Below are 27,686 nucleotides of genomic sequence, written 5' to 3'. Positions count from 1 at the left end.
AGCTAATGGAAAGCTGTCAAGAATGTTTATGTATAGGAATTGCGATGTTGGTGCTGATCACTACCTCCCCAAAGCAATGGAAACCAAATGGGTGAAAGCAAGGTGAACTACAATAAAACTAGGTGACAGATGATGAATAACTAATTTACTGAGAGATGACTATTAGATACCTGTATCAAAAATTTTTGACAATATGCAGATCAAAGACCAATAACTAATGATGTCGAGGAAGAATGGAATACTTTTAAGTCTGCAAGGGAACACGGAATTAGAAAACAGTGTCACTGAAAATAAGAGGTTATAAATAAGAACATCAAAGATATTAGTAGGTAACATAGAATAAGGAGATATGTTGCATTATATCTACATATATGGTTAGATTAAAAAAAAAAAGAAATTTAATTAAAAACTAAATTCGTGACAGCTCGTGAAGGCCAAGGCCTACCAGCTGTCTGCTGGGTAGGCTTATATGCCTCAGCAAAGGTGAATGATCATCCAACAAGAACGGATATACCGTCAGATTAGCAGGATGATCTCCCCAGCCATTATAGCTTGTTTCTATAACCAAATTTTGCTACCTATCATAGTCCTCCAAATTCATCACAATGTTGTGTGGGTACCGGTCCCATTCACTGACCGAAATTTCATGAGAAAATTCCTTCCTAATGACAACTCGAACCAGCACATATTTCATAAGGAGGTACCTAGACACGATGCCGTAGACCATGAAGTTACGGCACGGGACTTAAACTTTTTTAAACACAAGCTAGTATTTCCAAGAACTACATGGTTTCAGTTTTAGTATTATATAGAAAGAAAAGATAAATATATACGTTATTAATCTCATACTGCGAAATTAGAATTAAATATACAAATGGTTCTTTGTACTAAACTTATACTTCGTTGCTGAATCCAGACTCAGTCCACTAACAATTTTTAAGCTTTTATAATTTCCATCTGCAATTACAATGAAACAGCGTAACAACAACAAATTGATTAATGGGTAGAATTTCTTGTTGTCACTTACATTTGTGATGACTTTAAGGGTACGGATGTATGCGATCTCTGTGGATAACAGCTCCCAGATGGCAGTCTGCTGTTGCCGATGCTTCTCATTCAGTTCAGCAGAAGATGTGACCACAGCCTGCCAGTCATCCTCCAAGATGTATAACCCTATACAAAGGTAAAAATCCTCGAGTAAAAGATTATATACATACTGTATGTATTATTTTAATTTAATTTAACTTCTATCTATTTTAAATTGAAATAGGTAGCTATACTGCATACAGATTGGGAGAATGATATGGTGATAATGGGAGAAAGATTAAGTTTATCCAATCAATCATTTTCAGCTGGGATTGGACACACAAACCTGGGTCTAATGGAAAGCATGATAACAATTCAATAACCTAGAACGATCTTGGTAAGAAAATGCATTTGCTGTGAATCAACTTCAAAACAAACAACATTATTTGTAGTGACATAACAGCTGGAAGTGACTCATACCAAACAGCTAATGCATGATTTCATCACCTATCTTCTCTATTTGTTTTTGAATTGAAGTTAAAGTATAGGAGTTTCAGTTTATTTTTATAATCATCTTTATTATGGAATGGTTAGCCCAATTACAGTACCGGTAATCTGAACTTCAGCATTAGAGTATCCGAAGAATCAGATTACCAATTAAATATTGATTCTGAAATTAACTACTTTTTATTTCCTCCTTCAGAAATGGAAGTTGATCCAAAACAATTTCCACATTTCAAGGATTCTTGAACGCCAACATGTAGGATGCATATAGTACATAACAGTGACGTGCATTATAGGTGCTATGTTCGGTTCAAGTTTGACAAGTACGATGAAGTTCGATATTCGCCGATATTTGCTCGTGTTTGTTCTACTTTGTTATAAAAATATTCGCTGTCCTCCACTCATGTTTTATTCACTTAAGAATTTTAGCACATAGGCTACCTTGCGATTAGTTTTTCATATGAAATAAGACCAAGTTTAGTGCCTTGGTTGCCTCCCTCATATTCGAACATTGCAGGACACTAGTATTTAATTCATAATATGATAATTGTCTATATTGCTCTCGTAACTTCTTAATGTACCTAATGTTTGTCTTATTATGCGTTAAATAAGACGGAAGACATTAGTGTCAAGTTCTGTCAGTTCATTTTTAATGTAAAAGTAGGAAAACAATGAAATTATCCACTGTTCAAAATGTGATACCTATAACATTTAGAAGAGAGAGAAATAAAAACTAGAATTACAAATGAAAATGGAAGTTTTTTTATGGTTAATAAATGAGTTGTCAAGTTCCAAATTGTTAGGTAACCAGAAACTCAAAATCCAGGATTTACAGGACAATAATTTATTTATTTATTCTTCTCTATGCCTAGTACAGAAAACAGGCTAGACTAGGGTGACCAGATGTCTTGCTTTTCGTAGATGTCCTTTTTTAGGCCCTTATCCTGCGGTCTGCATAAAAGCTTGAAAACCCTATAAATATCCTGAGTTTTAAGTTTAACCTTCTAGAAGTCCTGCGAAATAAAATTTGAACGGAAAGTTCTACGTTTTCTATTCTCTCAGAGAAGAGAAAAACAATACGAAATACTTTGCAGCAGTGAATAATATTTGGACAAATGAAAAATCTAAACTGAAGCCAGAAACTTCTTAATACACTATGTTGATCATAAGGTGTAATCTGCATTGTAGCTGTGTTGAATTTTATGACTTCCTTCTTGGACAGAAGCAGTCTTTGAAAGCAATATATTCAAATCAGAAATATGTACCTAGTTGCTCAGTAAATGCTGAAGAATAATCATGTTACAGTAGCTACATTGTGTAGGTATGTGTATTTTAATAATGCTACAACAGGTACATTGTTTATGTGTATTTTTCCAAGTCTTTTTAGAAAATAGGTAACAGTGAGCATAAGTAATAAATGTATAATATCAATTTACACCTCCTCATAACAAAATGTATTATTATTGATACATTATCAGCATTTCATTTGTTGCTGTTGTATCCGATAGCTATTAATCTACAAATCTCGTAAATACAGTATTGGTATTTAAAAATCTGTACGGTATTGTATTTATTTTACAGAACCACTTTTAGGAATGGGTTCTGCTTTTTATGTTTGAAAATCTGGTCACCCTAGGATAGACTAGCCTACAGAGTACCGTAATAAAAACTGTTGTGCACACATCACGTTTGAAAATAAAATATTGCGACAATCCAAAGCAGACGATTTAGATGGTTTGGACATATAGTACGCTGCGTAACAAAGGCTTACTACATCAAACCTTACTTGGACTTCCAGATAGCAAAAGAATGGGATCTTCAGCAAGTCAGAGAAAATAAAGCTCTGGCACTAGATTTAAATACCGGTACTTCTAGATGTTGAGGTTATGATTTATTTTCGTTAACGATATTTAGTGCAAGTTACTTATTCAACAGAAAATGTCATAAATACAGGGCGCAACATTTAATATAACAGTGCAGAGTATGATTCACTATCTTCTTAAAACCCTTTGGCTATGGAAAAAGGAGATTCAATTACCTTCGTCATTTTCGTCCTCCACCTGCTGCTGCGGAAGGGGAGGAATTCCATGCTTGCTGTAGTAGTTCAGCTGCTCCACCAGGCTTTCCATTTTTGTGTCCTGAAATAGTAAACAAGCTCTAACGTAAATTATTATCTGGTTGTACAGTTCAAAGAGAGTGACGTAAGAATTTCTTACTTTCGACACCAAAATTGAAGTTCAAATTTCGAAATGAAATGCTACTTTAAAAAAATTGTCACTGTAGCATACTAAAGTGAGATAGCCAGAAGTGGATGAGAGAAGAAGGAGAGCAGTTCTCAGTCTATGCCTATGTGTTGACTTTTCTTTGTTAATCTCTCGTGAAAGACATCTCTTCTGCGATCATTTACTTCCTCGCCCATTGTTCAGCAGTGGTTCGTGTATAAAATAGTGTTATGCTGCATATAATTTATAACATTAAAACATAGTATTATTTTATAATGTCCTTTCTACATAAAATTTTGTGTACGGTAGTCTACTTCGAAAACGACACTAATAAAATAATTATTTTAGAGTTAAACGGTTAATTATTTCAGGTTATGACGATTACAGTATGAAAATTACGAGCTATAGTGAAAGCAAAACAACTTTGAACATCGGATAAAGCCAATTGAATGCAGAGACAGCGAGTCCGCGACACAGTGAGAGCGACAGGAACGGAATATTGCTGCTCTCTCTATCTTACACTGCACATATTTGACTTTTGAGTGACATACGATAATAAGCTGTGAACTGGACTATTTCGCTGGTGTAATGTTGCGAGATATCCGACGAATAGAAAAATTCAGTAACACAAAAGTATTAGTCAAATACGTTTATAATAAATACAAAATAACTGAGTGACGTGGCTCAGTGGTAAAGCACTAGATTCGCATTCGGGAGGTCCCGGATCCAAAATCCGTAGCCAACCAATCATGGTTTCCCTCAGTCACAAAGGCAAATACCAGATCTGAAATTTACTTACCTACCATGATTCATCACCATTATCATAATATATATTCTTTCCTGTAGATGGACATAGGGTATGTCATTACGGCAACTCCTGAGTGAATTAAGAACTGATCCAAATGCGGCATAATGTAGGATTAAAACATATTCTTTATACACTGCCGAAACTAAAGTTGAATGAGCGATATGTAGGCAGCATACATAATTAAATTTAATCGTATTCGAAAGTAATAAAATCTGTCATGAATTTTAGCAAAGAGACAGTGATTAATGGTGTCTTAAGTGAATATTTAATGATTACAAAAATAAATAAATAAATAAATAAATAATAAAAAAATAAAAATGCTGATATCAAATTAATATTGCATCATACCGATACACTTATTTGATTTCAATAATAAAATTCCATTTGTTATATTTTGGTCTTTATTGATACTTTGCTGTTATGAAATTATGGACAGAATTAGTACTGTATCGCACATTTGATTTTAGTACTGGCTAATAATTATTCACTAAGTAGAGATAACAAGAAAGCAGTAATTAAAAATATAATAGATTTACGTATATTTTATTTCTTTTGTAACAAGTTTAGAGAATAATAATAATAATAATAATAATAATAATAATAATAATAATAATAATAATAATAATAATATTGATATTCTAAAATGTAATACCTTTCCAGCATTTTGCTATTTTCCAGTATTCCTAGCATTGCTATGGGCCCCTATTAATTGCCGAATCATCATATAATTTCATTTTTGCTACGGTCCTACATATTTTGTTAATAATAATAATAATAATAATAATAATAATAATAATAATAATATCATCATCATCATCATCATCATCACGTTCATTCAGACAACAGCTCGCCAATTCGTTCAGTCTCCTTTGCAGTATTCTGTATGAACTCGATAGAATGAACGTTGTTTTTGCAACGAGGATTTCAAATTATTGTAGCATATTCCACTTGCTTCTACCAAGAGGTACAGGGAATACTTCTACGTTCTGCCGCAATTTCTGGCTACTACTGCTATAACTAAATAATATAAAAGAAAGATATCAATCTACAGTATACAGTATTTATAATTTGGAAATGTTTCATTATTCAACAATGAAATATTACTTAGGTACCGGTATTTCATTTGTTGCTCGTTTAATTCATTTTTCTTTTCTCCTATGGCGCACAAAGTCCTGAAATAATGTTTGGGTCACCACGTTAAGTTTTGTATTCATACTTTTCATAGCGTATTCGATCTTGCACGATTTGGCACGGCTACTACCGCGCGGGATTCTCGGCAAGAATATTAAATTTGTCTGATGCGCTAGGTGAGATGAACATGACAGAAGGAAGCAATAATGCTCAGCATTTGTATACTTAGGATGAATGAGCCTTCGTTAAGTTCAGACACATCCATGCGCATTGCCACTATAGATAACGATAGGATGAATAATTCTCTGTATAAAGACCAATATTCTCCTTCCGTTTCTCTGCTTCTTCTTATTCTTTTTTATGAACGGAAGACTGTTTACGTTGGTCGTTATTCCGAATATCCTCCTCCTCTTTCTCTAAATTGGAATTGCACTCAAATCTTCAGTAGTCAGATGTAACTTTTTTTACAAGCCACCTTTGGTACACCTTGGACAACGACTGTATCGGTAAATTGGTCTATACAACTGGCTCCATATGGGTGAATAACGAAAAGTCAAGTGCCAACGATTAGTTAGGCCTAAAAAAAACCACACTCACATCGGTATACTGCCGGATTGGCTTTTTGTATGTTATGAAAACTCGCACAAATGACGTGACTGACACGCTAGTGCCAGAATCTATCCATGAATGACAATATGAACAGACCTTCAATCAACGTAAGTAAGAAAAAAAAATGTTTTGTAGACACTAGCTAGAGGATAATTTAGTTGATGCATATGAATAGTAGGCCTACTATACCTTGCTGTTGCCGAATAGTCCGCTCCAGCGCTGCTTTGGGCCCTTAGATCCCTTGAAAGATCCCTCGTGGCTGGACTCGGTCACATAATTGGGATCCTCCGTGCTCGCACTGAAGAATCGACCACCGCCAGATCCTCTATAGCTCTGAAATTAAATTGTAACACGTAGAGAATAATTACACCGTGTTGTAGTCAATAAAATTTTGTTCCAAATTAAACAGCTCAATTATACCAGTAACTATCTTTTAATGGTAAGTGTCTGACAGAAGCTTGTGTTCGTATCAACGAGCTAGAAGTAGATCTACTTCAAGCTCGTTGGTTCGTATATACTACTGGAATACATAGAGTAAAAAATAAAGAACGTAGTTGTAGACAAACCCTGGATTGTTCTGTCGTCATTCTGGCTTTTAAATTATTTGCAACTAGAAACGATTTCTGAGAGTTCATTTTTCGAATTCTTGAGAAAAACATAACATTTTTAGACAACACAGCTATAGGCCTAATAATTTAAAAAAGTGATTTGTGTAAATATCTTTAAGCTCTAAAATTCTTACCTCCAGAAGTTCTCAATTCGAAGATTAATTCTGTAGATAATAATATCTTACATAAACATAAACTTATTATTTTTATTTTATTAACTGATAAGTTATTATGGTTTTGAAGTCATTCAGAGGCTATGGATATATTTACGCCCAACACTTCTGTATGAAGAAGTTTTTGATTGCAGGCATTCTTATGCAAATAATAGTTGATATCTTTGACGAAAACATTTCCGAAGGCATATTATTTACAAAATTTCATATGTCAGATAATATTATGTAAGAAACAAAATCACGAAGAAAATCGTGACAACAGTTTTCAGCAAATCGCCATTCTGTGTTATTTTTTCAAAATAAGATTCAGTGATATCAGTGAAAATTATTATATTTCATCTACATTATTTCCAAATAAATTGATTTGCAGATACTGTATATGAACAAAATTCGTTCCATAATTCAGAAGAAATCGCTGTAGACAGACAGACAGACAAAGAGGCTGTATGCATCAAACAACTTTCTTCAATGTCAGGGATATTAAAAACATGTATTTCAGTAAAAGTATCGAAATCGATTCTTTAGTAGCATTATAATTTATTATGTCCACCTTACATACCATACCCTTCAACGGAAAAGCAAATTGAAATGGGGTTGTTAAACGATAAACGTATTACAATTATATGTAATAGCCAATACTTGAAAGAAACACCATTTAAAAAAAAAGTCTGTCAAATTGTTCATGGTTACATTCTCATAAATCCCTTCCTTTTTCAAAGCCATATAATTCCAACTAGCGTAATTCTGTAGCTGCTCTTGTGCACAAAGCCTCTATCTATAATACAAATAATAATGAAGAATATGTACTAATCTCGCGGAGTTGGTACAAGTGTGAGCTACACATTTGCCTCTACTAAGAAGCCTTTCATGCAAACCGACATGTAGATCTACAGTATATTGTGTTCCAAGTATGGTATGTTGTGCATATTTTATTTGTGCCGCTGATGTGATTGTTTACTGAAGGTGGACATAAAGGGAGTAATGCTTGTAGTAGTGTTTACAAAAATGCTTCTCAAATCTACAATATATTTTAAATTAAAGCACACACACGTATTGCATACAAGATATTTTAGGCAGCCGTCTTGAAATACTGTAGTTATTTCAGTAAAGAAAGATCAAATTATTTTTCGTACAGGTATCATATACAGAGTGTAAACGATATAAACTGCCAAAATTGTACAGACAGTACATGTAGGTTCACTGAATAAAATGTCTAGTGAATTTTAATTATTTCTTATAATTTCATTTATTTGTAAAATACCATGTTTCTAAGATTGGTAGTAGTCTAATATTTGTTTACATTTCGACTGAACGTGAATTCCATTGCCAATGACCTTACGCCAAACACATACCAATACATAACAGAGTAACGAACGACTGCTTCAGCGTACCTACGTACCGGGTAAAGTAAATGACTGCCAATTCTCTTTTTCAAAAACGTTGTACTCACAAAACACTTTTTATTCTGGGAAAATCTTGACAGTTACAAAAAAACATTATTTGACTTTTTTCTTCAATTATTCATGCTATACCACCAGTATTTTTGGCAGTTTATGTCGCTTACACACTATATAATAATAAGCTTTCAATTGTCATACTGGTTGCGTTGCTTATACAAAGATATGGCCCACTTGATGCCATTAGTATAAAACACGCTATTGAAAGTGAAGCTTGTAAAAATAACGAAGAAGATTCTCTTGGAAAATGAGTGATTCGGAAAATTTCGATATTGAAAATGATGCAGAAACTGCCCTGCCTATCTTGATCTCACAAAAGTCAAGAAGTTATACGAAAGAACTTACGAAAAGTTTGAAAGTTATTGTAAAGGTAAAAAGAGTGTTTACTATCACAGAAAAATGGTTTTGGCATAAGTATTCTGAAGTGCATTTCATACTGTATGTAAGCCTTCTATGTTATGGAGTATACAATTAACGAGAAAAATTGAGCAATTTTGAAAAAAAAGTCTTGATACACAACTTGATACACTGTATTTTATTAAAGATTTTACTAATTTGTCCTACAGAATAATATCTGTAATATTGACAATTAATATTTGAAGAGAAAAATTCGCTCCGGCGCTGGGGATCGAACCCGGGTCCTTGGTTCTACGTACCAAGCGCTCTGACCACTGAGCTACGCCGAATTTTTCTCCTCAAATATTAATTGTCAATATTACAGATATTATTTTGTAGGAAAAATTAATAAAATCTTTAATATTCTCATAGCTATCAGTGCATATTTCTGTATAGATTACTGTACACAACTGCGGAATCCCGGCCAAATAAGTCACTCAGTTGAGTGCGCCCCTTGTATAATGGCAGTTGACTTGCACATAAAACGTCAATATATATACCTAACTTGGAGTCAGGCCAAAAGGAAAATTCTGAAGGAGGGGAGTTCGATCCGGTGCTCTGGATTGAATTAGGCGTAGCTCAGTGGTCAGAGCGCTTAGTACGTAGGACCAAGGACCTGGGTTCGATCCCCGGCGCCGGAGCGAATTTTTATCCTCAAATATTAATTGATACACTGTAAATTGCTGAGATCAAAAGAGAAATGAGAAAAACTTTAAGCGATATAATTTAAAATTGCGAAAGAAATATGATAGGAATCAAATAAATGAATTAATGAAATAAGGAGGAACAAGCAAAAAATTGCAAAAAAGAAATAATACACCCAAGAAATTAAATCTGTTTACAAGCAGTAATGGGATGCGACAATTATTTTCAGCTGCAGGTAATATTAAATTCCTCCAAAGGGTGGGGGGCAGTAATTGTATGTTACATCTCCAGATGTTCAATTTTTCAATTTAAATAATTCTATTGTAAATATTTATAATTAATTAATAGCTAAAAAGTTAGTTCTTTGAACATTTCCACTTTACACATGTGTGCTTAAGACCGAACTTTTTGGCATTATGTTGCAAAATAATGCCATTTCGAAACTGAAAAGAGCATCAAGAAGTCACTATTTTAGTGTGACTATTTAAAACATATCAGTCATCTCTATACTCAAATCAATCTTAATACTTTAATGAAGATTCGTGATAATGAATCTGAAGAACTATAATCTTTATCGGCAACAAGGTAAATTCTGATTTCTGTGAAAATCTCGAAGTCAATCACTTTAATATTTTTTCAATATTTCACATAAAGAGAAAATGATAAAAATACAAATATGTTCACCGTAACCTGGTTTGCAGAAAACACAAATGTGCTTACCCCGGACGTCTTCCTGAGAGGCACCTGGCTATTGGCAGGTTTCACCAGACCGCGGGCCGGACTCCTGTCGTCACGAGCTGAAACATAAATACGGAGAACAGTTGAAAACATCACCTATTGTAAGCCTTTTCAAAGAAGCTGATGCTAGGGTTATCACACGTCCGGAAATTATCACATGTACGGAAATTTCCGGACATGCTCTACATTTTAACCTTCTGCCCGATGTCCGGGAGGAATTTCTGAAAAATTTTGAATGTCCTACATTTTGAGAATCAAACATTCATCAATTTTACAATGGATTAGTGACTCGGAAAGAAAATAAATTAGCCGCAACTCACTACAGCAACATGACTATGAACAAAGATTATAGTCATTCAATAGTCTTTGCTGTCATTGTGGACGAAAGATGTTGTTGCAGTGTAATGGCTATCCAAAGCGCTGTTGGAGTGGACAACAATACAAACACTGCACTTGTTCATTGCTTTTAGGCCGTTGCAAAGTGCTGAAGAACGAAACTTACGAGTAGTGTTATAGATTTATTAATTTGTCCTACAGAATAATATCTGTAATATTGACAATTAATATTTGAGGAGAAAAATTCGCTTCGGCGCCGGGGATCGAACCCGGGTCCTTGGTTCTACGTACCAAGCGCTCTGACCACTGAGCTACGCCGAATTCAATCCGCAGCACCGGACCGAATCATCCTCCTTGAATGTTTCCCTTTTGTCCTGACTCCAAGTTCGGCATATATGTTGACGTATATGTCCAATGTCAACTGCCATTATACTAGGAGCGCACTCAGCTGAGTGACTTGTTTGGCCGGGATTCCGCGGAGTGCGCTCCTAGTATAATGGCAGTTGACATTGGACATATACGTCAACATATATGCCGAACTTGGAGTCAGGCCAAAAGGGAAACATTCAAGGAGGAGGATTCGGTCCGGTGCTGCGGATTGAATTCGGCGTAGCTCAGTGGTCAGAGCGCTTGGTACGTAGAATCAAGGACTCGAGTTCGATCTCCGGCGCCGGAGCGAATTTTTCTCCTCAAATATTAATTACGAGTAGTGGTTCAGTTGTAACACGTGTGCTAGGATGTCGAAAAGAAAATGTAAATTCAATGGCGATTTAGCGAAGACGTAGGCTATATAAGTGTTTACAGCAGGAAGAAATGAACATGAAGCACAGTGCCTTCTTTGTCGTCCAGTAAAATAGACCCACTTTCTAATACAAAGTTTATAAAATATATTTGGTTATGTTTTGATGTTATTTGAACCACGTGGGCTGCCGATTACTACGATAATTACTGAAGTGCTTATAACGAGATTTTTTATAATGAAGCCTGACATAGGCCTAATATTATTTTAACACGATTAAATTTTAAAAACTTCAGTTGTGCAGAGTTTCATGATTATATTTCAAAAAAGCCTGATGCTTTACGTAATATTAGTTTTGAGAGAAGTATAATAATTAATTTATGAAGTTAGTGATAGTTGTAATTTTTTTGTTTTTAAATATTTTAAGAAGATCTAAAAATAAATGTACTAGACCATAATATTTGTGGTACGGCTGTCGCTTGTACTAACACAGCGCGCCGTTGTTACGTCACCTGTACAGTACGATCGCTCTGTTGTTCTAGTCATACTTTCGCACAGAGTAACAACGCAGCACGGCTGTGTACGTTCCACATGCAAAATGATCAACTAGTATATTATGATATATTATGTCTTTTAGTTGCAATTTTCCTACATTATCCTACAATGTCCTACATTTTGGTGTAATGTTCTACATTTCATTAAATTAATCTGGTAACCCTTGATGCAGAGAACAAAGTTCTTCAAACTGCAGTACCTCTGATATAATTTATTATTAGTATATCTGATAAGATCTGATCCTCGTAGACACAGTGCCTAAGGCGCACGGTTAATGCTATGTGAAAGTCACAGTTGTGGTTTCGAACATCTCCTGGGGCAAACATCTTTTACCGTTGTCAACGTAATGTCCTGTATAGGCTAATAGTATGTGAAAGACCGACTTCATACCGATTCCACATTCCAACTATTCTGCCATATGTCTATCATAGTGACAACTCGAGAAAAAAAGCAGATATGGAAATAGGCCAACGCCTACTTCGGATTAAAGAGTCAAGAAAGAAGAAGATTCTTTGAAGAGTTGTCGATATAATTCACTTAAATGACAATATATTTCTCTTTCCGACTTTAAAGATAACAAAAACAATTTCTTCTAATTGTTCCACGATTATATTTACAGTATGTCAGATTCAAGACGTGTGTGTGTCTAATGCCTACCCACTTCACATTTTCAAACTGCACACCACTTCGGCGGGCCACGTTATGCATGATGTGTATTTGTGAAGAGTTATGTCGTGTATTAGGGTGAGTGTATGTTAGGTGTTCGTGTAAATGTAGTGTAGGGAATGAGTGAGGATGATGATTATGATAAAGGTGAGAAAGGGAGAAGGGGAAACCCGGTGCCGGCACGTAGCTACTTCTGTCGAATAGCACCAAGGGGGCCGCCAGGCTTAACGTCCCCATCCGACGGACGAATCACTATACCTGTTGTTTACAGCTTAAATTTCTTCTGATAGTTGCCAACTGTCTTTGGTTTGTCTCCTGGTTAATTTGCCATCTCTAGAATTTGCATCGTTCAGATGTTTACATACATTTAATCGATATGTTCGCTATACTTTTATAGCCTTTTCTTAGTCCATCTTTAGAGTTCGTATCGTTCAGCTGTCTACATTTAATCGATATGTTCGCTATACTTTTATAGCCTTTTCTTAGTCCATCTTTAGAGTTCGTATCGTTCAGCTGTCTACATTTAATCGATATGTTCGCTATACTTTTATAGCCTTTTCTTAGTCCATCTTTAGAGTTCGTATCGTTCAGCTGTCTACATTTAATCGATATGTTCGCTATACTTTTATAGCCTTTTCTTAGTCCATCTTTAGAGTTCGTATCGTTCAGCTGTCTACATTTAATCGATATGTTCGCTATACTTTTATAGCCTTTTCTTAGTCCATCTTTAGAGTTCGTATCGTTCAGCTGTCTACATTTAATCGATATGTTCGCTATACTTTTATAGCCTTTTCTTAGTCCATCTTTAGAGTTCGTATCGTTCAGCTGTCTACATTTAATCGATATGTTCGCTATACTTTTATAGCCTTTTCTTAGTTCATCTTTAGAATTCGTATCGTTCAGCTGTCTACATTTAATCGATATGTTCGCTATACTTTTATAGCCTTTTCTTAGTCCATCTTTAGAGTTCGTATCGTTCAGCTGTCTACATTTAATCGATATGTTCGCTATACTTTTATAGCCTTTTCTTAGTCCATCTTTAGAGTTCGTATCGTTCAGCTGTCTACATTTAATCGATATGTTCGCTATACTTTTATAGCCTTTTCTTAGTCCATCTTTAGAATTCGTATCGTTCAGCTGTTTACATTTAATCGATATGTTCGCTATACTTTTATAGCGTTTTCTTAGTCCATCTTTAGAGTTCGTATCGTTCAGCTGTTTACATTTAATCGATATGTTCGCTATACTTTTATAGCCTTTTCTTAGTCCATCTTTAGAATTCGTATCGTTCAGCTGTTTACATTTAATCGATATGTTCGCTATACTTTTATAGCGTTTTCTTAGTCCATCTTTAGAGTTCGTATCGTTCAGCTGTCTACATTTAATCGATATGTTCGCTATACTTTTATAGCCTTTTCTTAGTCCATCTTTAGAGTTCGTATCGTTCAGCTGTTTACATTTAATCGATATGTTCGCTATACTTTTATAGCCTTTTCTTAGTCCATCTTTAGATTTCGTATTGTTCAGCTGTCTACATTTAATCGATATGTTCGCTATACTTTTATAGCCTTTTCTTAGTCCATCTTTAGATTTCGTATTGTTCAGCTGTCTACATTTAATCGATATGTTCGCTATACTTTTATAGCCTTTTCTTAGTCCATCTTTAGATTTCGTATTGTTTAGCTGTCTACATTTAATCGATATGTTCGCTATACTTTTATAGCCTTTTCTTAGTCCATCTTTAGAGTTCGTATCGTTCAGCTGTCTACATTTAATCGATATGTTCGCTATACTTTTATAGCCTTTTCTTAGTCCATCTTTAGAATTCGTATCGTTCAGCTGTTTACATTTAATCGATATGTTCGCTATACTTTTATAGCGTTTTCTTAGTCCATCTTTAGAGTTCGTATCGTTCAGCTGTTAAATTTAATCGATATGTTCGCTATACTTTTATAGCCTTTCTTAGCCCATTTCTAGAATTTGCATCGTTCAGCTGTGTACATTCAATCGATACATTCGTTAAACTTTTATAGTCTTTTCTTAGTCCACTTTACAATATTACTTTAAAAAAATCTAGGAGCATATTCATAGACATTCTTAGCGCGTGCTTCCGGTGGATGATCAGCGAACTAACGTTTTTTGTATTCATAAACTAGTGTTAGCGATATGATATGAATCCTGTACAAGTAAACAGTCTATAGCCGGGGCTAGTTTAGCACGCTCGTAGCTCGGGCTAGCGAAATGTCTATGCATAGCACCCTTGGATATTTAAATGCCATATTTTATCTTTTAACATTTATGAAAGGAGAGTATCTGATAAGCTTGACTCAAATATTCTCCTTTAGGAGTAAAGAAGTGGAGTTGTGCCGTCTTAGAAGTTTCTCATGAATACCGCATGGGCATGGTTATACTGATTATACATTGCAGCAGGGGCAGCTCCATAAGGCTGTGGCAAGTTTGTTCTACAACCAAAAATTTTAGAAGCCATAAACTGTTTAAAATAAGAGTTGAAGTAATTTAGTTCTATCTACTAGATCATAGGAACATGATTAGTTTGCTTCGGAGAATCGCGCGGATCGTTTGCAGAAGCCTCATCATTGACTCGCCGAAGCGAAGAACTATTCCTTATGGGAACAGGGTGGATCTCAGGACCCTTGTCGGGGCAATGGGATGAGAAGGGGTTTCTCTAGCACAGTCTGAGAGTTGTTGGTAAACGAAATTCTAAATTCTCAACATAGAGAACAGGGAACAGTAGCTATCAGCAAGGTTATGGGCTGAGGGATAAATGAAAGAGACAGGAACTACTGTACTAGTACATCCACGCTCGCTCTAGTTCTGGTGAGAGGAGAGAAACAGGTTTTCCTTCACTTTATTTTGGTGGTGTAATCATCTTCCGTCTTACTTCAAGTATTCTGTGCCCGAAGTTGCGGGTTCGATCCCGGCTCAGGTGCTTAAATGCGACAGGATCATGTCAGTAGATTTATTGGCATGTAAAAGAACTCCTGCGGGACAAAATTCCGACACACTGCCGACGCTGATTAACTCCGGCAGTTGCGAGCGTCGTTAAATAAAGCATATAATTTTTTTCCTCCAAGCATTTTTTTTCTGGTTCCGATTCTTTGTGGTTGTAACTGCTTTCAGGTACATTTGCTTGAGTATTCACTTACAACTAGCACGGGTCAATATTTAATGAAGCCTAATACTAACTATTGTGTTGTGCGAGATAATGCTTGAAGGTGGCTTTCGTATTTTAATCAACAAAGGTTAATACCGTAAATTTATCTATTTGAACAGCCGTTTTCTGCGCGCACTTTAGAAGAAAAACTTCAGATTAATTGACTTGGCAGACCAACTCCATGTCTTGAAATTTTTAGAATGTGTTAAAACGAAGACTACGTCATTGAATAGAAATTTTAATCCAGAAGCACAATATATGACAATTTTCAGTGATTGTGAGGGTGTAAAAAAGCAGATCTTTGTTTTCTTTGTTGTTCGCAAGGAACAAATAGAGACGTGCAGATTTTCTATACAAACAAGTGAGTTATTGTGATTTTTTTATAAAGTAGATTGCAATATTGGTCCGTTACATTCCTTTCAATATTTTCTCGTTTTAAGAATGGTTTGATTTAGCATGGATAGTATTCTTATAAAATTATAGTTTTTCTTCCGAACGTTCTATGTTATGTTGTGCCCGCGACTTATTCAGGCAGTAACTGTATAATTCTGGCCGGATGGGATTTACAATACACTGATTTTATAAAGTAAACGACCAAATTTTTCAACCACTAGCCGCCACTGAATTGCAGGAGGGATGACTACAATAATGATGTTTTACATCACTGCCATCATACGGAGCACGATCAAATGAAACCCGTTTGCCTCGTACCATGTGGTATGTTGTTCTTGAAATTATACGTACAGAGTCGGCTTTTGTAGAAGAGTAATGGAGAGCAGTTTGGTTCTACACACAGGAAGTGTTAGATGTCAGACGTCTGTTAACATGGATAGTGTTATTCTAAATCCTTTATGTTAGCAAGATTAGAATGCTTGAAGGAACGTAAGTGAGGAACGAACAGATGGTAAATGTTTAAGACCAATAAGGAGAAATTGACTGTGTGAAGTTAAGATAACAAAGATAATAGAAGAGGTATTAATTTAACAGGCTGTCGGGATTTCATAATAATTTTAAATAAATGTAAGAGAAAGCTTACGGTAAAACCCGTATACATAAGTTGTGGTACACCATAACTAATGTATAAATGTTGATGACAATAAATCCATCCATCCATCCATCCATCCATCCATCTATCTATCTATCCGTTCAAAGGTGACCAGCGAGCGGTGATTCAATTCATCTCTGGGCCTCTCATATTTTGGCTTCGAATTGTCACCATGTCACTTTCATTTTTTCGGACTCTGAAAGAAAGCTCTAAAGGGGCAAAGATTCCGTACAGATGATGAAATGATTCAAGAAATAGCAAAGGTTTTTCTTTGCTGAATTCTTTCCACACAACGGGACGCCTGTGTGATTGAATATGGAGACTTCTTCTAAGGAAAACTACTGCATTCATGTATCGAGAAAATGATATCCGACACCTCTTCACACAGTGGGATACTGTGTGGCTGTCCATGAAAACTTCTTCTAAGGAAATCTATTGCATTGATGTATCCAGCTGACGATATCCGATACCTGACCACACGTTTGACATCAGCACCTATTTTCGTCGCTGTGGACCAATGTGCTCATGAAACAGGTTCACTCTGCAGACGTCAGCATGTGGCTGGTTGGTCAAGAATGGCGCATGAGAAAGAGCGAGTTTTAGACGTTGAGAATGAAAATCCATGTACCAAAACCAGAGGAATTTCTACTGGATGCACACTTCTCAGTCTACTGTTCGACGAGGTTTGAATCTCGAAAACCTTCATGCTTACCACTACCAACCAGCAATGCTTCCGCACTTGACCATAGTTTACCACATACTCTGTGGTTGTTGGGACAAGTGGCAATGTACTCTCTATTAATCACAAAAATGTGGTATTTACTGATGAAACTGTAGTCACAAGAGAAGATGCATTCACTTATCAGAATGAGCATAGTTTGGCAAATATCAATCTGCATGCTATACGCCAAATTAACTTTCAGTATAAATGCTCCATAAATTAAAATGTTTGAGCCGGAATAGTTGGCAACAGCTGTAAGTCGAACCCGGGACCTCTTGACTCATAATCAAGCAAGTTAATGACTGCACTACTTAGGTGGTCTTTATACATAGCAGAGATAATTATGTATTTAAAAAGTATTCAAACTCATATGGCCCAAAATGCACAAATTCGAATATATATATATATATATATATATATATATATATATATATATAACGAGTCTTTTTATTGGTTCTATACCTGAATAGCAGACTTAAATATAAAACAATTATTCTTCAAACTGATGTTGCTCTAAAAACACAACTTAAAAAAAATAATAACCAGTTTTTGTTGAATACATCGATACCATATTCAAATAAAAAAAGTTCTTCAAATTGATATTGCTCAAAACGCACAAATTCGAAAAAAAAAAAAAAAAAACTAGTTTTATTAGCTTAACACCTGGATATCAGAGTTAAATATAAAACAATCCTTCAAAATAATATCGCTCAAAACACACAAATCCAATTTATATATAACATGGGGGCATGAGATAGTTACTCTGCCTGCCATAATAAATTCACTTCAATTAAATTCTCCAATGGAATATATATATATATATATATATATATATATATATATATATATATATATACACGCATACGCGCACACGCATACGCTCACACACACAAAATGAGTCATAAGTATGTATCAAAACTTCTTGCATAAATCATTGTACTTCTTTACATAGGGTTAGATTCTCAAGAAAGGTTGGCAACTGTTTTCTTAACCCTTAAATTCGCAAAGTATCCTATAGGGTACAACAGGTTAATAGGCTATGTGCTATAATTTTAATAGAATAGAAAAAAAATTGATAGGAAAATTAAAATTTCACAATACTATAATATTGTGCAACATATAAATCATGGACATTGCGATAGTTGTTTTCTTTACAGTCCGACACGGTTTAATAAACTAGTGTGAGAAATGGAGTTTTGCCAATTTAAGGGTTAAGATATCCTGCATTTTTCCGCAAGCGAGATGGAAGCTGGTGTGGACCAATGCTATATATAACATATATATTATGATCTGATATGCGGCTCACCCAGCCTCGTGATAGTTAAATTGGAGAGCCACGAACTCTAGTTACAGAAAAGCCTCACACCTGCAAGGATTCACAGCACTGACCACGGAGCGCATCTATCTCGTTTGGTAGTCACGTAGTTGACTACTAGATGGCAGGTGCTCGGCTCGCCTTAGCCAGAGCCTTCTTTAGTTACAAGCCGGGGCATGGGTAGGTTTGGCAACTCTGAGTGGAGGCGGGAGATTTTAGAGTGATATTGTGTTTGCTCATTGCTTTCGTTATACGTAACGCGTATTTTTTCAATATTACTTCATGTACAAAGGTAAGATCAAGATTCAGAGTAGTGATGTAAATTATTACGGGTTCGAAAATAGTGTTTTTGCAATCAATTAGCTATACTTCAGAATATGGCGTAAGTAGGCTACTTACATACAAAGGCTGCCACTTAAAATAATTACAAAAACATATTTTTATTGATAGTACAAAGGTAAATAAATAAATAAAAAAGATATTCCTTGCACCGAAAATAATAAAATCAATAATGCAATAAATACGAAAGTTCCTACGCAGTATTCTTAAGTTCCATTCAGTTAACAAATTTGTGGCTAGCAAATTGACAATGTTTTGCGACTTAATGGTGTTTCATCTGTTTCAATGGTGTTTGGTTTGAACCTGGCCACTGTCACCATAATGTTAATGTTCTGAATTATTTGTTAACTTTTCTAAATAACTTTAAATAACTACAGGAAACAAGTTAAAAATGTAAACTATGCAAAAAAAAAACAACATAAAAATTACAAACAAAGGAAACTATCGACATATAACAAGATATAAGGATGCAAATACAGTTAGGCCAATGAGTATAAAGGTCTACGAAAAAGTGCAGAAACATATCTTTAATATATGTAACACAACACATTATCTACTAAATATGCGCCAATTAGCCTAAACTGAGCGAACTTTAATCTTGTAAATACGAAGTGAAAAGAAAACACTTTTATAACTAATTACAAAGAAAAATAAACAAGCTTTGGAAGTCAACACAGTTATATACATCTACAAACTACAAATGGTTGTGACAAACAGCAGGTATTGTGAGTCTTCAACAGAAGTACTGAACTTCTGGTGGGAACAGAAAATAGGCATTTGCAAAGAAAATCAGCTGAGCGACTTTATTGATACACAGCAGGCGAGATCCTACAACTCTCCCTTGAACAACATTCCTGCTGGACTACAAACCATAAGTAAGACTTTAAAAATGCAGTTTATGGTGAATGTAGAGTATCCAACGCCCACTGAACGAATATTTCACTTTTATCTCTGCCAATGTTGCGCTATAATCGTATATGCAAGGTAGGCTATAACAAAAACCTAAACTAACCAAACCTAACCTGTCAAAGAAGCAACAGGTTATACTAAATATGTGTAAAATTGGCTTATGTTTCTATAGTGGGCGGGACATAAGTAACATTGACCAAACCAACAAAGTGATTATATGCATCTACAAATTATAGGTAGTTCTGACGTAAACTTATAGCAGGCATTCCGAATCTTCAACAAAACTGCAACATTTATGGGATCACAAAACAGCTGTGTACAATGACTTTGAAAACCAACGGCGTAACTTTATTGATATAGCAGGCGAGACCCAACAATTTGATTATAATTCTGATACACACAAACCACAAATAAGAATATAAAAATGTGGTTATACAATATTTAATATTTAATAGAATAGTCAATTACTTTGTCATCCATAACCGTAAAAATTCCAAAGACTGCGACCATTTTATTTTCATTTATTGTCTTGTTTTTTTTTTATCACCAACACGCATTTAGTTTATAATACATCAACAATTAACGTTTGGTACGACCGTAAACATAATTCCATCGACACACACTTATATTGTAACACTAGCCGTACCCGTTCGCTCCGCTGCACCCGTTAGAAATAAATATAAAGTAATTACATAATTAAAATAGGATATTTGATCCAGGGAACATTCGTGTTTGATATAAGGATAAATCGTTTATTATGTTACTTAATTTAAATTGTATTTGCATAATTAAAATGCGATCATTTTGATCCAGAGACCACTCATTTGGTCATAAAAATTATTTTAGGAAATACAGGAAACGAATGTACAGAATACCCTATCAAGCTTTCTGTGCATAAGAAGCTGTTTTAATTTTACCTGTCCTCGATTCACTCAGAAGTTACTGTAATAACATTATAGCATTATGTCCATCCAGAGAAACTACACTTTCCAATGGTGAATTAATAATTAATTATACAAATCGGTTAATTTATCTTCCGATATTACTTCATACAAACACAGAAACATTATCTGTAGGCTATTTTTCATAGCCTTCGATTGTTGCTGTCCAAGGCCCCTTATAGACGAAGTCATTTGTTTTTTAATTCATTACACGGCCTTAGATGGCAGTTATTTTAATTTTAAAACTCATTTATCTCATTAAATATCAGTCCTATCAACAATTTTTAGGGAATAAAACTTATCGGAAATTATTTTTAAAGAAACTTTTGTTATGTAACATTTTTCACAAAAATCAATAATAAGCGAGATATTTCGATTTATTTAATTCAGGCCCCCTTATAACCCCCCTTTTAAATAATGTATTTTGAATGCCATATAGCCTAAAATCTAAGTTACAACGAACTTAATTTATATTCCAATTTTCATCGAAATCCGTTCAGCCATTATCGCGTGAAAATGGTAACAAACATACAGACAGACAGACAGACAGACAAACAAAAATTTCAAAAAAGCGATTTTCGGTTTCAGGGTGATTATATATGTTAGGACCAATTATTTTTGGAAAATCGAAAATTACCAGAAAAATTTCGGCTACAGATTTATTATTAGCAGGGAACGGATTTATATGGACTAAAAATATATGAAATATGTAAATATATATGTAGTTATTTTTACCAAAATATGGAATTAAATATGGATTTTTACCAAAATATGGAATTAAATATGGACTTAAAATTATAAAAAAATGACTATGTACGTTAAATATTGGTACATTTTAATCAAACTAAACAAAAAATATAATGGACGTACCTTATCTTCCAATGTAGTTTCAACAAAACACAATTTTTATTGTCTGTTACCATAACAATAGGTTACAAACATTTCTTTCAAGTGCTGAAAAGTGAATCTTCTTCTATTGTCTCTGAGGATAGATTTATACTGACTAAAAGAGCGTTCGACGTCACAAGAAGTAACTGGTACATAATTCAATTTCACAATGTCTGCTGGGGATAAGTCCAAGTTAATCTTCACTGTTGATTCACCACTCATCACAGCAACAACCTTTTGTAGTTCTTCATATCCAGGGTTTTTTGAAAGTACAGTGTCCACCTTAGCTCTTACTGCATCTGCAACTTTACCTCTACCACGATTCAGTTGTTCCACAGTACTATTTATAATTTCAAAACTTTCAGATAGTGAAAGGTGCCTATTTTGGAGACTTTTGAGCGTTTTTATGATGCATGAAAATGTATGCTGAATGTGAGCTAAGTCATTCTTCACACTTATGTCACAGGTAACTGTTTTCGCAGTATCAATTGAGACTGCATCTTCAGAGTCCAATGCAAGGAGAACATTGTTAATAGAGTCTATATGTTCGGCATAATATTCAACTGCTTCTAGCCATGTACCCCATCTAGTTAAAATTGGCTTTGGTGGCAATGGAATTTCAGGGTACATTTCTTTCAACACGTTAACTCTACTGGGAGCTTTGAGAAATACTTTTTTCACTGATGAAATCAACAAATCTACTTTAGGGAAATTGTCTCTGACCACTTCTGCCACACGATGAAATGCATGCGCCACACAAGTAAAATGAGTCAATTTAGGATATACAACAGATAATGCTTGTCCAGCTTTGACCATATAAGGGGCAGCATCGCTAATAAAGAATAACACATTATCGTACATAATACCCTTTGGCCACAGGATACCCATAGCTTCGTTGAACAGTTTAACTATAGTTTTGTTATTGCACTTTTCTAGAACATCACAATGTAAAAGAATTCGTTCAGAATATTGTTCACTTAACAAACCGATAACTACATTACCAACAAGTCTACCTTCTTTGTCGGGAGTCTCATCAATGGAAACCCAAATTGAACTATCTTTAATTTCATCTCTTATCTTCTGTATTGTCTCATCGTAGATGGATGGAGCATACGTCTTCCTAAGTGTTGACTCATCCGGGATTGTATGTTGAGTATATTTTTCAAGGAATTCCCTGAAGACCTTATTCTTTAGTTTGTAGAGAGGAATATCAGCAGAGATGAGAGAACGGCACAGGTCGATGTTAAACTCAGATCTTACATTCGATGTTGTTGGTTGTGTTAAAAACAATTGTCTCTGCTTGGAATTTAGTTGTTTGTTGGCCTGATGTTTACTAGTTGTAATGTGTTGTTGCACCAGGAACTTTTGTGTAGATGATACTGCACACTGACACAAATTACAAAATAATATTTTATTGTCAGTTGATAAACCATCTTCTTTAAATTCTGAAATGTAACTTGTTAGTTTTGATTTTAAATTGACTGAATGACGTACTTTTGGCATATTTACCGTCTTTATAGTATGATTTACAAAACTGAACCTATGTGTACTCTGACTGGCATTTAACTGTTGAGCTGCACAACTGAAGTCTGTTAAAAATTTTAAATTAAATTAATACAGTTTTGTAACTTACTTTCCCATTGTTGATAGGACTGCTAATTTTCAAATAACTCTGATGTTAAAGGGATTACTGAACATGTGTTTAAATCTCTATTGTTGAAATGTATTTTTAAAAGTTAATGGAATTTTGTTTTGTTTTATTGTTAAACCTAATATAATATGGACTGTTTTATATGAAATATGGAAAATATATGGAAATTAACGAAAATATGTACTAAACTCTAAAATATGGAAAAATATGGAAAATAAAAGTAGGATTTTTCAACCCTACACATTGTGAAACATAAAGATAATGCAAAATATAAATTATATTAGCTTTATAAGTAAATATGTATTTACATATAAATCCTTTCCCTGATTATTAGTATAGATTAATTTACATTGAAAGTCGGCATTAGCACAAACACGTGTACTGTACGGTCGGCCTCCGGGTGACAGTTAATTACAGTGTTGCCGACGTATGGCCCCGGCTTGTAACTAAAGAAGGCTCCGTCTTAGCACATTGTGTGACTGTAGCGCCACGAGTCATCTTTATATTGTACTTGTGAAAACTGATTTTTTTTTTCGAAATCTTACATAATATAAGATAGATATAAATTTAGTTGGGTTATCGAGTCCTCAGGAAGCAGCAAATAACGGGCCATTAAAGAAAGCAAAGAGTTCTACAGCGTTGAGTATGCTCTGCGCATGTCAGTAACTTGTGATTGGAAGCAGTCGATTAATCGACTTGATTAATCGGAGATTAAATTTGTGATCAACTGATTGAGTGGCGGACGGGAATGAAATAGCTGAGCGTGAATTTCCGCTGATTATAGTGCCGCGCGATCATCCGTAACAAGCCAACGGCTGTCCCGTTAGTTACCTTCCATTATAACAGTTGTGACATTCTCACCACGTATTCGTTCCAACCCGTTGAAGGTGTGGGTGGTGTGTTCACTGATCTTAGTGTCAAAGACTGCATGATTCATTTCATTCATAGTGTTCTGTCCAAGGCAGATCTTTCACTGCAAACCCAGCATTCTTCAGTCTTTCCTATTTTCTGCTTTCCTCTTTGTCTCTTAATATGACCCATATATTTTAATGTCGTCTATCATCTGATATCTTCTTCTGCTCCGAACTCTTCTCCCGTTTTACTAGGTTATTTTACGACGATTTATCAACATCTCTGGTTATTTAGCGTCTGAATGAGATGAAGATGATAATGCCGGTGAAATGATTCCGGGGTCCAGCACCGAAAGTTACCCAGCATTTTCTCATATAGGGTTGAGGGAAAACCCCAGAAAAAACCTCAACCAGGTAACTTGCCCCGACCGGGAATCGAACCCGGGCCACCTGGTTTCGCGGCCAGACGCGCTAACCGTTACTCCACAGGTGTGGACTTCATCATTCCTTCAGTGCATCTTTCACATGGCAGTTTCTTCTCAACCAGTGAACCAGCGAATTCCTTTTTCTCTTCCTGATCAGTTTCGGCATCATTCTTTATTCACCCACTCTTTCCATCACAGCTTCGTTTCTTATTCTGTCTGTCTATTTCACACGCTCCATTCTTCTTCATATCTACATTTAAAATGTTATGAAACAAAATTAAGGATGAAGAAATTCGTGCAGAGCTAATATATATAAAAAGCAGTTCTTCAGTACATATACGCGAAACGTCCAAAGGATTAATTGTTAAGTTTTATATAGTAGTTTTTCTTTTGATCCATTCTAAATGAAGATTGGAGTGCGACAAGGGTGTAGGGCTATTCTTTCTCCGTTCTTCTTTATTTTAGTTCTGAAGTTGTGATTGTGGGATATCTTGTGGAGTAGGCCTGCAATGGGAACTGAATCGATTTGATTATGCAGATGGAGATGATGTATGTCCTTGAAGTCATAGATTTAGTGATATGACAAAGCAATATATTATAAAAATTACAATATGAGTCAGAAAAGTAGAATTAAAAATATATCATGACATAACCAGGAATGGAGAACAACAATAAAAGAATCAACAACTTTTAAAGCTAAATTGTACAGCAATAAAATTGATAGCCTATCATGGTAATTATTCTCTTGGCCATACGCCCCATCTCTTGTTTTCTCCTTTGAAATATATTATACTCTCCTCTATCTATCTCTCCGACTGACATTTAATGATTTTTTTAATATTAAAGAAGAAGTAAAGACATTATTTTGCTTTACATTTTAATTGTACAACAAGCCTGATTTGAAGAATACACTATGCAGCCCCACCATAGATGCACGCTTGTCTCGATGAATCTTGGAGTGTGTATTTGCAGCACTTCTTGTTTTTCAACCATTATTTTATATAATTCTGGATTCCAGTGCTGCAGAGGTGGACAATTTTTGTTTATGAACATCAAGAGATGATCTCTAAGATCTGTACAGATCTGTACAAAACTTAGGCACCCATATGCCATATGGCTCCGTACAGTCAAAATTTTCTTTACCTCATACGATTAATTAAAAAAATTGTAGGTTCCCATACAATGTATGGCCCGTATGGCCTCCATGGCAGCACTGCTTCTAGTTATTTAAATGCAACGGTGGCAAATGATGGGGCACAATTCGAGATAAAGAAAGTTACATAAAAAGCAAAAATCTGCCTTTGTAATACTTTATCCACTCTGGAACATTCCAAAAATACACAAAAAAGTAAAAAAAAAAATTAACTGAAATATAATATCAACATTATTATACGCACGACTTAAATGAGCCAACAGTCAACAGAATTAAAGTATTTATTTATCGCTGATATAGGAAGGTACAGATGAAATCTACTGGCAAAATTTAATTACTAACCAGAAATTATGTTCAACATCAGAATGGAGACTGCTGTGCGAGAAAGATAGAAAAGAAAATGGATACGAATAGGGCACACATCAAGGAAAAAACAGCAGCAGCATACAAAGGATTGCACTGGATTTGGACCCCGAGGACAGTAAAAGGCCTGGACGTCCACGAAATACTCGAAGGCGCTGAGTTGAGAAAATCTGGAGAGCTGGTTACACCTGGAATACAGTTAAATTAACTGTCCAATATAGAGTGCATTGGAAACATTTGGTTGAGGTCTTACGTTCCTTGTAAGAGGATGAAGGACACTGTTATATATATTATATTAGTATACGAAAGACCCCGAGCAGAACTATCACAGCACTATAGATCTGGGGAGGGAAGGATGAATTAATGAAGATTAAGGCTGGAACAGACTTCAATCGCAATTTTTAACAAAAACTGAACATTTATTCTCAACGCTGGTTCATTTCAACTACAGAATATGATCGGAAATCTCCAGAAAATACCTTGCTGAAATGCGATAAAACTCATCATTACAAGGATGATTGGGAGACTCTTTAGGAGTATCAATAAGCAGTACTTGGCCCCGAAGAGAACCAATTTGTGCTAGGTACCGTCATTTCCCATAACTATGGTCCTGGAACACAACTATGGTCCATTCAAATTTTGTACTCCATAACGTAGTACCTCGTTTATCTATGTTTTTGCTGTACTGTAGTTTGAAGTCAAGTCACTGCAGCTATCTAAGAATGGTCTATGTTACTTCTACAATGTTCTTTGAATAGTATCATGGACCACAGTTGTGTTTCAGGACCATAGTTTTGGGAAATGACGGTGCTGAATCCTTACTTACAAAATTGATTTTAAGGGACCCGGAGGTTCATTGCCGCCCTCACATAAGCCCACCATCGGTACCAATCCTGCGCAAGATTAATCCAGTCCCTACCATCAAATCCCACCTCCCTCAAATATACTTTAATATTATCCTCCCATTTACGCCGTACCTCCCCAAAGGTCTTTTCCCCTCAGGTCTTCCAACTAACACACTATATGCATTTATAGATCTTCACCCATATGTGCTATATGCCCTGTCCATCTCAAACGTCTGGATTTAATGTCAGGTGAAGAATACAATGCGTGTAGTTCTGCGTTGTGTAACTTTCTCCATTCCTCTGTAACTTCATCCCTCTTATCCCCAAAATATTTTACTAGCCTTAGAAAACATAAATGCAGGATAAGACTATGATGAAAATCCCATAATGATCCTGAAGTTAGTGGTAGTGGATTGCTCTGAAAGATGCAACTAGCACAATTTTGGTTAGGT

At 35.2% G+C, this 27,686-nt stretch overlaps 1 protein-coding gene and 1 non-coding gene across 3 annotated transcripts in view; both read right to left on the bottom strand.

Annotated features, from left to right (window-relative positions):
* LOC138705937 (pleckstrin homology domain-containing family G member 5-like) overlaps positions 1-27,686 on the bottom strand; it is a 705,365-nt gene that overhangs the window by 57,896 nt on the left and 619,783 nt on the right. For both annotated transcript variants that reach the window (XM_069834734.1, XM_069834735.1), the window contains 4 exons: positions 10,300-10,376; positions 6,490-6,633; positions 3,569-3,668; positions 1,028-1,173 (listed from right to left, as the gene is read on the bottom strand). In XM_069834734.1, coding sequence (XP_069690835.1) covers positions 1,028-1,173; positions 3,569-3,668; positions 6,490-6,633; positions 10,300-10,376 — 467 coding nt within the window. The remainder of the gene's footprint in view (positions 1-1,027; positions 1,174-3,568; positions 3,669-6,489; positions 6,634-10,299; positions 10,377-27,686) is intronic.
* On the bottom strand, positions 10,902-10,974 carry TRNAY-GUA (transfer RNA tyrosine (anticodon GUA)). The gene has a single exon. It is a non-coding gene; the product is annotated as a tRNA-Tyr (tRNA).

This window comes from Periplaneta americana, chromosome 9 (assembly GCF_040183065.1).
Source record: "Periplaneta americana isolate PAMFEO1 chromosome 9, P.americana_PAMFEO1_priV1, whole genome shotgun sequence".
Taxonomy (NCBI): domain Eukaryota; kingdom Metazoa; phylum Arthropoda; class Insecta; order Blattodea; family Blattidae; genus Periplaneta; species Periplaneta americana.
The sequence above is the reverse complement of the archived record's forward strand: the minus strand, read 5'-3'. Positions and strand labels throughout refer to the sequence as shown.